This window comes from Astyanax mexicanus, chromosome 21 (assembly GCF_023375975.1).
Source record: "Astyanax mexicanus isolate ESR-SI-001 chromosome 21, AstMex3_surface, whole genome shotgun sequence".
Taxonomy (NCBI): domain Eukaryota; kingdom Metazoa; phylum Chordata; class Actinopteri; order Characiformes; family Acestrorhamphidae; genus Astyanax; species Astyanax mexicanus.
Window position 1 is genome coordinate 42171333 of NC_064428.1, and position 13930 is coordinate 42185262.

At 41.2% G+C, this 13930-nt stretch overlaps 1 protein-coding gene across 1 annotated transcript in view; it reads right to left on the reverse strand.

The window, feature by feature from the left end:
• LOC111196156 (uncharacterized) overlaps window positions 1-13930 on the reverse strand; it is a 71829-nt gene that overhangs the window by 14168 nt on the left and 43731 nt on the right. The window contains exons 62-81 of the mRNA XM_049469562.1: window positions 13816-13910; window positions 13546-13676; window positions 13327-13451; window positions 12735-12852; window positions 12403-12615; window positions 10689-10859; window positions 10129-10266; window positions 9957-10006; window positions 8053-8185; window positions 7825-7907; window positions 6765-6891; window positions 6478-6668; window positions 5572-5662; window positions 5313-5433; window positions 5032-5213; window positions 4779-4934; window positions 4503-4636; window positions 3468-3601; window positions 3262-3356; window positions 34-3141 (exon numbers count right to left, since the gene is read on the reverse strand). Of these exons, the coding sequence (XP_049325519.1) occupies window positions 34-3141; window positions 3262-3356; window positions 3468-3601; window positions 4503-4636; window positions 4779-4934; window positions 5032-5213; window positions 5313-5433; window positions 5572-5662; window positions 6478-6668; window positions 6765-6891; window positions 7825-7907; window positions 8053-8185; window positions 9957-10006; window positions 10129-10266; window positions 10689-10859; window positions 12403-12615; window positions 12735-12852; window positions 13327-13451; window positions 13546-13676; window positions 13816-13910 (5596 nt within the window). The remainder of the gene's footprint in view (window positions 1-33; window positions 3142-3261; window positions 3357-3467; window positions 3602-4502; window positions 4637-4778; window positions 4935-5031; window positions 5214-5312; window positions 5434-5571; window positions 5663-6477; window positions 6669-6764; window positions 6892-7824; window positions 7908-8052; window positions 8186-9956; window positions 10007-10128; window positions 10267-10688; window positions 10860-12402; window positions 12616-12734; window positions 12853-13326; window positions 13452-13545; window positions 13677-13815; window positions 13911-13930) is intronic.

The window sequence follows — 13930 nt, forward strand, 5'->3', positions numbered from 1 at the left end:
AGAGGGAGAAAGAGGGGATGAACACAGGTGTACCTTCTCCAGGTACTGGTCAATACTGTTGTAGTTGTTGAGGAATGTGCAGAAATCTGATGTGGTGGTGCTGCCAATAGCAGTGGTGGTGGTTTCAGCAGTTGTGGTAGTGGGACTAGCAGTAGTGGCCATGGTAACACTGCTGATGATGTCAGATGCCTTTGTGGTGGTTGTACTAGCACCGGTGGTCGTGTCAACAGCAGTTTTGGTGGTTGAGCTAGCTGAGCTGGTGGTGTCACTAGTGCTGGTTGTGGTTGTGTCGGTGGCCATTTTGGTGGTTTCTCTGGTAATGACAGTGGTTTCAACCGCAGTTTTGGTGTGGTCATTAGAACTAGTGGTGGTGTCAACAGGAGTGGTGGTGCTCTGACTAACAGTGGTGGTGGTGTCTCCAGTAGTTGTGATGGTGTCAACAGACTTTTTGGTAGTGGGACTAGCTGCAGTTGAGGCAGGAACACTACTAATGCTGTCAAAAGCTGTTGTGGTGGTTGTACTTGCACTGGTGGTTGTGTCAACAGCAATTTTGGTGGACTCAACTGTGGTGTCACCAGCACTTGTAGTATCACTAATGGTGGAGGTTGTGTCAACAGCATTTGTGGAGGTAGCAACTATGATGCTTTGGCTAGAGCTGGTGGTGGTGTCACCAGCGGTTTTGGTTGTGTCAATGGGAATGGTGGTGCTGTGACTAACAATGGTGGTGGTGGTGTCTTCAGAAGGTTTGATGGTGTCAATAGAAATTGTGGTAGTGGGATTACCAGTAGTGCTCATGATGTTAGCTGCAGTTGTGGCAGTGTCAGTAGCATTGTTGGTGGTGTCAAATGTCCTTGTGGTGGCTGTGTCAACAGCAGTTTTGGTGGAATCAATAACAACAGTGGTGGTGTCAACAGCACTTGAGGTGTTAGTAGCAACTATGATGGTTTTGCTAGCACTGGTGGTGGTGTCAACAGCTGAGGTGGTGTTATCCATAGCTCTGGTGGTGGTGTGACCAGCAGCTGTGGAGATACCACTATTGCTGGTAGTGGTGGTGTCAGTTGCTGTATTGGTGGTTTCTCTAGTACTGACCGTAGTGTCAACAGCAGTCTCGGTGTGGTCACTAGATCTGGTGGTGGTGTCAATAGCACTGTTGGTTGTGTCAACAGGTGTGGTGCTGCTATGACTAGCAGTGGTGGCGTGTCCAGTAATTGTGGTGGAATCACTCACACTGCTGGTGGTGTTAACAGCAGTGATGGTGATGTCAGCAGGATTTGTGGCAGTGTGACTAGCTGTTGTGTTGGTGGTCTCACTAGCACTTGTGATGGTTTTAACAGCATTAGTGGTGCTGTGACTAGCAGTTATGGTGATATCAACAGTAGTTGGGGGTGTTTCACTAACACTGGTTGCCATCTGACTAGTAGTAGTGGTTGCGTCAACAGCAGTTGTGGTAGTGTCTTTAGCACTGTTGGTGGTGTCACCAGCAATTGAGGTGGTCTGACTAGACGTTGTGGTTATGTCAATAGCACTGGCTGTGGTGTGACTAGCAGTGGCGGTGGTGTCAACAGCTATTTTGGTGGTTTCAGCAGCAGATTTTGTTGTATCTATAGCACTGGTGATGGTGTCAGAAAGAGTAGTGGTGCTGTGACTAGTAGTGATGGTGTCTCCAGTGGTTGTGGTGGAGTCACTCACCCTGCTTGTGGTGTCAGGAGCAGTGGTGGTGCTGTGACTAGTAGTCATGGTGATGTCAGCAGGATTTGTGGCAGTTGTGATGGTTTCAAAACCATTAGTAGTGCTGTGACTAGCAGTTGTTGTGATATCAACAGCAATTGTAGAGGTGTCATCAGCAGTCATGGAGGTGTCACTGGCACTGGCTGTGGTGTGAATAGTAGTGGTGTCAACCGCATTTTTGGTAGATTCGGTAACGCTTATTGTGGTTTCAACAGCAGGTTTTGTGGTATCTGTTGCACTGGTGGTGGTGCTGACACTAAAAGTGGTTGAGGTGTCAACAGCAGTTGTTGTGGTGTCAGAAGCAACCATGGTGGTTTCACTTGCACTATTAGTGGTGTCAACAGCAGAGGTGGTGCTGTGTCCAGCACTGGTGGAGGTGTTGGCAGCAGTTGCAGCGCCACTAACCGAAATGCTGGTGGTGTCAATAGCAGTAGCGGTTGTGGTGCTATCAATATAATTTGTGTTGGTATTGACAGCGGTATTGATGGTGGTGGTGTCTTTAGCGGTAGTAGTGGTGGTTTCAGTAGCAGTGGTGGTGGTTTCAGTAGCAGTGGTGGTTGTTTCAGTAGCAGTGGTGGTGGTTTCAGCAGCAGTGGTGATGGTTTCAGCAGCAGCAGTGGTGATGGTTTCAGCAGCAGCAGTGGTGGTTGTTTCAGCAGCAGTGGTGGTGGTGGTTTCAGCAGCAGTGGTGATGGTTTCAGCAGCTGTAGTGGTGGTGATTTCAGCAGCAGTAGTGGTGGTTTCAGCAGTAGTAGTGGTGGTTTCAGCAGCAGTGGTGGTGGTTTCAGCAGCAGTGGTGGTGGTTTCAGCAGCAGTGGTGGTGGTTTCAGCAGCTGTGGTGGTGGTTTCAGCAGCAGTAGTGGTGGTTTCAGCAGTAGTAGTGGTGGTTTCAGCAGCAGTGGTGGTGGTTTCAGCAGCAGTGGTGGTGGTTTCAGCAGCAGTGGTGGTGGTTTCAGCAGCTGTGGTGGTGGTTTCAGCAGCAGTGGTGGTGGTTTCTGCAGCAGTGGTGGTGGTTTCAGCAGCAGCAGTGGTGGTGGTTTCAGCAGCAGCAGTGGTGGTTTCAGCAGTAGTAGTGGTGGTTTCACCAGTATTGGTGGTTTCAGCAGCAGTGGTGGTGGTTTCAGCAGCTGTGGTGGTGGTTTCAGCAGCAGTGGTGGTGGTTTCAGCAGCAGTGGTGGTGGTTTCAGTAGAGATGGTGGTGGTTTCACTGTCAGTTATGGAAGTACTGGTAACTGGAGCAGATGTAGAGGTGTTGATATCATCTATACCCCCCTGCAGGTCAATATTCAGGGTGTTTAATTCAGACTGTTTCTGCTGAGCCACCCAGGCCTGAATTACTGAAGATTCCTCAAACGTCTTCAGATCAGCAATGTTCACCCCCATCAGATCCTGCACCGTGCTTACACTCAGGTCCTGTAACACACACCCATTTCCTTTCAGTTCAAAACTCACATATCAGTAGATTCTGTTCTGCCTCTTACTTTCAGATTGAATTGTAGCAAAAATAGATTCAGTTCTTTTTCTGTTTCTTACCATAATTACAGCAGGGTTCAGACTGAGGAAGGTGCTGATGTCCATGCTGATGTTCTGAGTAGAAAGAGCTCTTATATCTTCCACTGGAGCTCCACCTACAAACACATAAATCCAGTCATGTGAACAGATTAGGTTTCAAAACTGTAAGAGGAACTCTGTTAGACTAAAATAATTATATATACAGTGTGTATAGAAGTGTGAATTACCCAGGTAGGGGCTGATGAGCTGGTAAAACATTGAGGAGTCGTTGGTTTGGCTGCTGAAGGAGGAGTTTGCAATGCTGTACAGAACTGATTTCTGATCAATAGAGCAAGAAGATATATCCAATTCAACTGCAGTCCTGCAAAAGACAAACAGAAAGGCTACATCCTGGTGTTTCTTTGTCTATAAAACACACGCACACCCTTTGATGTGAGACAGAATCGTGGTCAGTAAAAAAAAATAGTTTTTTAACAAAACCTAGTCTCAAAGTAATGGAAATCGCTGGCTCTGCTGTGGAATTGTGCTTGGTGTTCACACTACAAAGAACCTCATCTGGTCCCTCAAATCCAGCTACTTTAGAAAACCGAGATATAGATCCTATGATCTGATCCCTGTTTCAAATTCCGTTTATGCCGCTTGCCATCAGCTGCCGGAGCCCTGAGAGCACAGTTGGCCTTGCTCCCTCTGGGTGGGTAGATGGCGCTCTTTCCCCTCATCATGAAGCTTTTCGGCAGTTCAAAAAGAGGTGGAGTCTAACTTCACATGTATCGGAGGAGGCGTGTGCTAGTCTTAACCCTCCTGGTGTTGGAGCATTACTAGTGATAGAGGGGGACCTAATGAGTGGGTTGGGTAATTGGCCGTGTGAATTGGGGAGAAAATGGGATAAAAAAGAAAGAAAACTGAGATCTACATGGGAACTGTGAAGTCTTAGAAAGCATAGATAGCTATGTCAGTTAGTGACGATAAGAGTCTTTCTGCTCCATCATAAACCTTTACACAATTGTGGCATTGCCACCCAACCTTCACACAGACTTAGAGTCATTAATGCCAGACTCTGCAACAGCTTTTACCCCCAGGACTTCAGACTTAAACAGAGGTGGGCTTTTTCAAGAGCTTCCCCGCAGTAACACTTCACGATCAGTTTACAAACGTCTAGCACTTTTTTAAAATAAAAAAACAAGGAACACATCAAAGAACACTTTCAAAAGTCACTGTATATCTGCATTTGTCTGTATGTGAGAATGTTTTTCTGTACTTACCCCAGACTATCAGCAGTGATGGTCTTGAGGACGCTGACGTCCAAAGAACAAAGATTTGAGCCAATAGAATTTAGTTCATCCATTCCCAGAGTGTTCCCCTCCACACTGAGATACTTCATAATCACTGCTTTACTCTACAAAACACAAACATTCACTGATGATACAAACTTCTGAGAAACACAGTTTCTGAGAAACACAGACTTCAGACAGTTCCTCCATGTTACTATCTCACCACCTTGTGGTCTTCTGCGCAATTACAGCTAGCAGTAACCATACCTGATCTGAAGTCCAGTCTCCATTATCTGGGTTCATCAGTGAGGACAGGGTATCAATTGTGGTAATGCTCCACTTGCTGATGTCACTAACATTGGCTACACGGGATGTGGAGCTCAGTAACTGTACTACACTCTCTGGAAGACCTGATGGGTAAAGCTGAAACACAAACCCACATATACAATCAATTAATACCCACAATCCAGACATTCTATAGATCATCTCCAATACCAGAACCTGATCCTGAAACACTGACCTGGTTCAGTTTGTCCAGAATGATCATCTCTAAGCTTTCGTCCACCACTTTCTCAGTAACGGCTGCCAGGTTATCGTTTAGTACAGTAGCGTCCAGACACAAATCAAACTGGGTGGAGTCGTAGCCGTAAGGGAACAATTCATCTGCAATCGTCACGGCTGTGATGTTTCCAAAAGTACAGTCTGTTGAAAAACACAAAGACACGTATGAATTACACGCACCTGTAAACCAGGTACAGACTCTCATACACACTGTTGAGTTACGCAGGTACTTCTAGATACCTGCTGAACGTTTATAAGTGCCAGCCATGGATGCTCTGATCAGTCTTCCCAGCTTCCATTTCAGGGTTTTCCTCTTTCTCAGCATTGGCAGGAATGATCTGAAATATCTTTTCTTCAGAGTCTAAAACAACACACACAAACACAAAAATACATTTTACAACAAAGTCTAACCTCACGTTAGACACATCAGACTATACAACAATGTATAACAGTGCATATACTGTATTTCTCTAGGAATATTTAAACATAGCCAACATACAAAGCCAAATTTGTCCCAGAAGTCTTGTTTGAAGTAGAGGGGTAGAATGTCCAGCTGCTGCAGGGTCCTCAGATTCCATGCTGTTGGATTACTGAGAAAGAACATGTGTGTTTTAGGACACTAAACCAACCACACTGCTATTCACAGTACACAATTATACTCAATTATAGTACCGGTTGTCTGGTCTTTCCCTGGAACCCTTTTTTAAGTACTGACCTCTGCATACACAGAAAACCCTACAAGACCTGTTTGATGTCCTGACCCTAATGTCTAATACAGTGCCTGGCCAAAAAAAAGTCTGGATTTAAATAAGCGATATTCCATCAATGGATTTGTTCTTCCCTGATGGCTCGGGCATATTCCAATATGAACAGTATCAGGATTCATTTTGCTGGAATTGTGAAAGAGTGATTCAGGGATCATGAGATCATTATTTTCACACATGGATAAAGTCCAGATCTTAACCTCATTGAGAATCTTTGGGATGTGCTGGATGGAGAAGAGCTGCTTTGTGCAGCGGTTGGTCAGACTCTACCATCATCAATGCTGATGCAAGATCTTGGTGAAAATGCAGCACTGAATTGAAAGAAATCTTGTGACGTTGTAGAAGCTTATTGAAACAATGCCACAGTGAATGCAGCTCCACGCAATCAAAGATAAAGGCGGTCTAACCAAATATTAGAGTGCGAGACCTTTTTTGGTGGTTACTCGTTTTTACTTTCGACTTGCTAAACTGTCTCTGATTCTCACGCTTGCCCATTTTTCCTGCTTCAACACAACAACAGACTGTTTTACTTGCTGCCTAAAATATCCAGCCTTTCCCAGGTAAAGCCACTGTAGGTGAAGATATCCATGTTAATTTGTCAGTGATGCTAATGTTATAATTGATTTGTGCTGATTTCTTACCCATACTGAGTGTTTCCAGAGAATAGCAGTGTCTGTATGGCGGTGACCTGAGTGTCAGAAAGATCTCCACAGTTCTTCAGATTCTCCAGGATGAGTGGATCAGAGTTCTGGATGTAGGATGGGTTCAGTGTGCAGATCATATTACCCAGAACCCCCACCTGATCCTTGCTCAGATTAAACCCAGATATACCCTACAGGAACAAAGACCATGTTAGAGTAAGTTAGTGGTTGTATAGAGTTTTAGAGAGAATTTGATAGTTATTTGAATCTGTAAATGTGTGATTTACCAGGCAGTTTTGAGCGTTGCTGAATAAAACAGATGGTTTGTTGAAACCCCGGGAAAGAACCGAGAAATCTGCTGCACCCAGAGCACTGAAGTACGACCTGCAGTTCACCGTCTGAACCTTCTTGTAGCTGAAATACACAGAATAATGTGCAATCCTCTGGTTTACAGTGAACTTCAGTAAAAGTCTAAACAGAAACACCAGTGAAATTAGTAGCACTGCTTAGATGGCTGGGTGTTCTTTGATAGTGTCCGACTCCACCTGCCAGCATCTCAGAAAAAGTCTCAGGACATCTTTAGGTTCTTTAGTTTAGCTAAAGACGTGTTTCCTTGTCACTGCCCTGCCCATTATAGTGTTTCCCCGCTTCAATAAAACTGTCCAATTAATGTGTAAAATCACACAACAAATAAGCTAAAGGCTGAAACCTGTTCACTCTCTAGGGTTGCTGTGAAGGTGGTGCGAGAGGAGGCAGAAGCAAGTAAGCCAAACAAATATGTTCATGCTATGCTAATAGCTGTGGTGATCTAATGTGGCTAATGCAAATGTGGTCAATAACGCGGCCCTTTACTGAGGTGATGCAAGATTTTAAAGAAGAAAATGCTTTTTAGAAACGCTGAGCTAAAGCAGCAGTATGTAACAGCAGTCCTGGAAGGTATTAGCTAATGTTTCGGGTAGCATCATTTTGTCCCATTTTTTTCGCATCCCTATTAGGCACACTTAAAATCCTTTAATTTTCCCAAAAGTCATCAGTGACCACACGGCTAGTGCTACTTCTAACCGCACTGTTGAAAATATTGGAAATTTAAGCTTATTGTAAATAAACAACATTATAATCCGGTCTTTTGTATGAAAATAGACGTTCATTGATAGTGTGCCTTATAACCGGTGTGCCTTATAGTACATAAAATACGGTAATATGACCCTCAAACGATTGCATCTCAGATTAGCGGGCATTCCTCCAGAAACTTGAAGAAGCGTGGAAAAAGGAGGCGGGCTAAAAGGCCATTGGTTTTCTCCGAAAGGCTTGAAAGGTTGTGTATGTGTGAGTGTTGTAGGTACACACCTGTAGTAGAGCAGCATGTCTGAAGGTACGTCAGTAAAGCTCAGTGATGAGTCCTGTTTTACGTAGTTGTTCATGCAGGACAGCTAAAACACAGAACATCCACCATTACACCAGTGTTACACCATCTTTCCTCTTTAATTACTTAATAATAATGCAGGATGTCTGATCCATTATCAATAATCAATTACCCCCTGATTAACAATAGCTGAATATCAGGACTGTGTTTACCTGAGACTCTTTCAGGACGACCTTGTTCCTGCCTGCACGTGGTCTACAGGCTGTTACCAGCTGTCTGATCTTCTGTAGTGAAAGAGTCTTCACTGAGTTACAGGTGAATCCCTGCAGTACTGACTCTGACAGCCTGTAGGGGGAGACAAACACATACTGTAAAATAATACCAAAACATTTTTTATCATAACACAACGCGATTAATTCGTTCCAGAGTCAAGGATGCATCATCTCATGTGGGGTTGTTTAAGTATAACAATAAATTCAAATAAATAGCTACTTTTTTATTCACTTTTATACCTTTTAACAGTTAACTAACCCGATAACCGCCTAGCGCTAGCAAGCAAAGTTAACTTTAATAGGCTAGCACTAGCGGGCAAACGCTAACAAGCTAGCGCTAGCGATCAAGGCTAACATTAATAAGCTAGCGCTAGCAAGCTAACGCTAACAGGCTAGCGCAAGCTAAGCTAACGCTGATAGGCTATAGTTAATAGGTTAGCGCTAGTGAGCAAAGCTAGCATTAATAGACTAGCGCTACCGAACTGACACCAACATGCTAGCGTTAGCGAGCTAAAGTTAATAGGCTAGCGCTAACGAACTAACGCTAACAGGCTAGCGCTAGCGAGCTAAGCTAACGCTCATAGGCTATAGGCTATAGTTAATAGGCTAGCGCTAGCGAGCTAACTCTAGTAGGCTAGCTAACCCCATATAATGGGTAGATAGCTAACAGGCTAGCTCTCTGAGGGGGAAATACTGCAAGGCTAAGTTTCAGTCAGACACATTTTACCAAAATCTACTAAAGAGCTAAAGCTACACGGCCAGTGCAGACCTGGAGAGCTCAGTTATCACTGGTAAGTTATATATTTAGTAATTAATATAATTAATATTATATTTTGTAATGTATGTAGTTATATAAGGCCGATGTTACTCTCTGAGTGCTTGATCTATCAAGTTTAGTTCAGTTTTTGATAATAAAACCTGAGGTAAACTATTATCCACCCAAGCTAATTATTAGCTAACTTCATGAGCTAGATGGCTAGCTATTAAAGGTAGTAAACTATTGCATCTTGTTGTGTATTTAGCTTAGTTAGCTCTTTATTAGTCCTCAGAAATAACCCGGCAGCTTCATAATAAATTTCAGAAGTTTGTATGAAGTGTTATGCCAACATATATGGGCAGTTTAGTGTTTTGCATTAGCTAGGTTAGCTAAGTTAGCTATCTGATGCTGTGTTTTTTCAGGTTTTAGGTTTTCTAGTCAGTGCTAATTTAGAATATTTTTGGACTTTTGACAGAACGGATTATTACCTGGATGTCACAGATATGATCTTATTTACAGTCTCGTAACGTTACGTGAATATTACAGATATTATCTTGTTAATTTAGGATCCATGTTATGTAGTTTATACTAGTAGAATCTCACAGATATCAGATATGAATTTGATATTACTAATAATATCAGCTGTACAGATCTATAAATAATTGCATGACAGCACCACATAGCCTTACTGTAATTCTGACGATGCATATGAATTTTAAGTCTCTTATTTATAATTTATTGTCAGTAAATAAAAAAAAAACATCAGTTACAGACAGATATATATATATATATATATAGAGATCTATACTTATTCATAATAGACAGATATATATTAACTAGTAATAATATGAATTTAGAAAATATAGCTGTTTTAGATCTCTGTAAAATATTTTTAGGTATATCAAAAATGCAAGTTAAGTAATAGTATTTATTGATATCCAAAAGTTTTTACTAGGGCTGTCACGTTAATAAATTAATTTTGAATAATTTCGATTAATTAAATTGACTTGGTATTGAATCATGAGATGACCCTGTGATTCCCTCCCTTAGTGTACATACTGTATATATCTGATTATTTGTAACTCACTGTTCTGTATCAACTGTGGATTTAGAAACTTCTCCAAACATCACAGCAGCCTGTTAAACAAATTAAAAACACAGATAATCAGAATATAAACAGTCAGAGGGAAACATAATCAGGTAAATCAGGGATAGTTAGGAAAAGACTTGTGAATTTGACAGGTTTAGTAATCTGTTACCTGTTGTTGACTCCAGCTCTTCTTATTGATCAGTGTAACAGTGATAAATCTCAGGTTTGTCAGCAGCACTCGGGGGACATATGCTGCCAAAGCATCTGGAACATTCTGCACCACTCTTGTCTTGTCCACAGAGACGATCTAGAACAAAAAGAAGAAGAATTTTATTTAGAGAACTAATATTTAAGAGAAAAATAGATTAAAACCAGAGTGTGTATAATGTTTATATACTTATCATCAGAAAATTAGTTTTATCCAAAAGGAATCAATTGACAGGAATAAACCTTGGTGAGTAATCGTGAAGGTCACGGAGTGATAATGTTGTTGATGAGTTATTGAGTCCTGCAACCAGTGTCCCTACATTTTTTGAACAAACACTCCAGTGCTCTATTGGATGCACTAATGCATTACACACTAGTTGTGTTATAATTTATTGTTCCTCACAACCTTTCTTTCTTCTGAATCCTACACCTCCTTCTGGCTGTAACTATATTTTAACCTGTAGTGTATGATGTGTATGATATAAATTATAATGTCAGTTGTGTGTGTGTTTGCAGGATTACCTTCTGGACATATTTACGTTGTAGAACCACCGGTGCTGAGAGAACATTGCTGATGAATGTTGGATTCTGGGACACATTAAGAAGCTGAGTGGATGGGATGCTGCTGATGGTTGCAGAGGGAACGCCTGCGATGAGAGTTCCCAGACTCACCAGAGAAGATGCGCTGTTGATCTATCAGTCAACCAATGAAAATGCAGATATGGTAAGTAGGGATGGGCGATATGAACAAACATTAATAAAAAAAAAAATCAATATCACAGCACTAAAACAAAATGAATACATTCTCGCATATGATATGATCTGGCACACCACTAATTGAGGTTTTCACCAGATTTTATGAGACTAATAATGCTTTCTATATATATCCAGGACTAAAGTAAAATTAACAAAAATGGACAGATACTCTTTCTCTATCTGTGAATTTTATTTTTGCTAAAAATGTTGGCTCATATGGCCCTAAAACAGTATCACAATATTTGCAATTACATTTATGGAATTTGGCCGTCGCTCTTATCCAGAGTGATTTAGAAGGTAGTTCCTATTACAGACTTGGGAAAATGTAGTGTTAGGAGTCTTGCCCAAGAACTCCTATTGGTGTATCACAGTATAGTCAGCCAATTTGAAATTGAACCCCAGTCTCCCACAATATATGGTAGCTCATAAGCAGGCGGTGGTGTTATCCACTGCAACACCAACCACTAATTAAATTTAATTTAAAAACAAAGTTATTAAACCTTTAAATTCTACCCTAATTGTAAGCATGTAAACTACCCGCTTGAAAGCATGTCTACTGGCTGTCAAATGTGTAACGCAATTTAGCAGCAAATATAAATGACAGTCCAGATTACATTTTTAAACTAATGACACAATGAAGTGACGTTCTAAATAACTGTCTCCAGCTAATTTCAGTTTTATATACAGCTCTGGGAAAAATAAGAGAGCATTTCAGTTCCTGAATCAGTTTCTCTGATTTTGCTATTTATAGGTTTATGTTTGAGTAAAATGAACATTGTTGTTTTATTCTATAAACTACAGACAACATTTCTCCCAAATTCCAAATAAAAATATTCTCATTTAGAGCATTTATTTACAGAAAATGAGAAATGACTGAAATAACAAAAAAGATGCAGAGCTTTCAGACCTCAAATAATGCAAAGAAAACAAGTTCATATTCATAAAGTTTTAAGAGTTCAGAAATCATCAATATTTGGTGGAATAACCCTGGTTTTAAATCACAGTTTTTTTCATGCATCTTGGCATCATGTTCTCCTCCACCAGTCTTACACACTGCTTTTGGATAACTTTATGCTGCTTTACTCCTGGTGTAAAAATTAAGCAGTTCAGTTTGGTGGTTTGATGGTTTGTGATCATCCATCTTCCTCTTGATTATATTCCAGAGGATTTACATTTGTTAAAATCAAAGAAACTCATTTTTATTTTTTTCCAGAGCTGTATAATGCTATAATATATTTACACATATACAGGCAGAGTTCAAGAGAAAAAAACCTGGGGTGATGTGAGCAAGTTGATGCTTGCATGTAAACACCGGACTAGTTATAATGTACAGAATAATGTTCTGCAAGGTTTTACTGCAAACAATTCTTACCAATATAAGTTTTATTAAGTAATCTTTTGTATTATAAACGTAGCAATAATTCTGCTGCTCAGACCAGTAACTTCTCACCCAGGTGATCTGTGTGCAGTGTAAACTCACAGTGAATCCTGCACTAGTGATGCTCTTGATGAGGGCGTTGGCCTGACCCTGGTTCCAGCCTGTGACGGTGCTGAGTGTAGGCAGAGTGCTGTTAATCACAGTGGGGGTCAGAGTGGATATCTGACCCTGTGTCAGACCAACGCTCTGGTTTCCAAGTGTCTGGATGGTGGAGGTGGATATAGTGGGGAAGTTTCTGACTAGTGCAGTTGAGATCTGTGAGAAAAGGAAGATGGTAAATGATTTTTTGCTCTTACAGCTTACAGTACATTTGGGCAGATTATTGCTTATAAAACGTACTGATTACTTAATAGAACACTTGATCTGCGAATTACCTCTGGATTAATTCCACTGCAGAATTTATTGACACTCTCCAAGATGGTCTTTGTGCTTTTATCTCCAAGAGACAGAAATACAAAGCCAGGAGCTCCACACAAAAGCACACCTGGCAACCTGCACATATTCATGAACACAGAAATAACAAAATTAACAATAGGTGGAGAAAGACGATTATGAATTATGCCTGTGCGATGAATATGATATTAGGGTTTATTGGTGACATTGTGGCAGTAAAACAGTACAAAGGCACTGGTAGTTTTGGACTATTTATTCTAATTGGGGCTTTGCATCATTCTACTTTTTAAGAATTTCAACTTTTAACAAAATCTAAGAAGAGAAACGGTTGGTGCTAGCACAAGTGAGGACTCCATTACTATGGTAGCTAATAGGCATACCTTTATCTTAGTGCGCCAGATTTGATTGCAACTTATCTAACTGAGCAACAGGTCCTCTATCCTGGAAAACCATAAGAACTCTAACCAATCCTTTCTTTCTTGTACACCTGCTGACTAAACAGTCAGAACTAGAATGGTCCCAGCATAGACAATGCATTCAGTGACAGCATTTAAATCTCTGGATGTGTTTTACCTGAGTAGGTCGATGGCAGGGTTCTGGATGAATAACTGGGAGCTGTAGTATTGAGTGACATTGGATGTAATTGCTGTGTTGTTAAACAGCTGGAGATTCTGAGGGTTTTCCAGAAACACACCGATCTACAGAACACAATAAAATCAGCATGAGATCAGTATGTAGGTTTACATACTACCTGGATAAGTACCTGTGTATGTATATGTGTATGAGTGTTACCTTGTCCTCTGGTACAAAGGACTGGAGGTCAGTGAGGGTGATGAAGGTGATGAAGAATCCAATGTTGTTAGAAAACCAGGCAGTGGAGTTCAGAAGGGGATCAGAGGAGTTATAACAGCGTGGAGATCCATCTACAAGATACAGATATGCTCACATACATAAACCACAGACACACGTTTATATATAAACTTAATAAATGTGTAGAGACTCCAGAGTACAGATGAACATACAGAGGGAGAGATAGAAAGAGATAAATGTAGCTGTGCTTACCACTGCTTTTCAGATAAGACTTTATAGAGCTGTAGACATCAGCTGGGGTGAAATCAGTGCCTGAGAAATTATAGTTGTTCCCCAGAAATGAAACCCTGATCAGAATAATAATAAT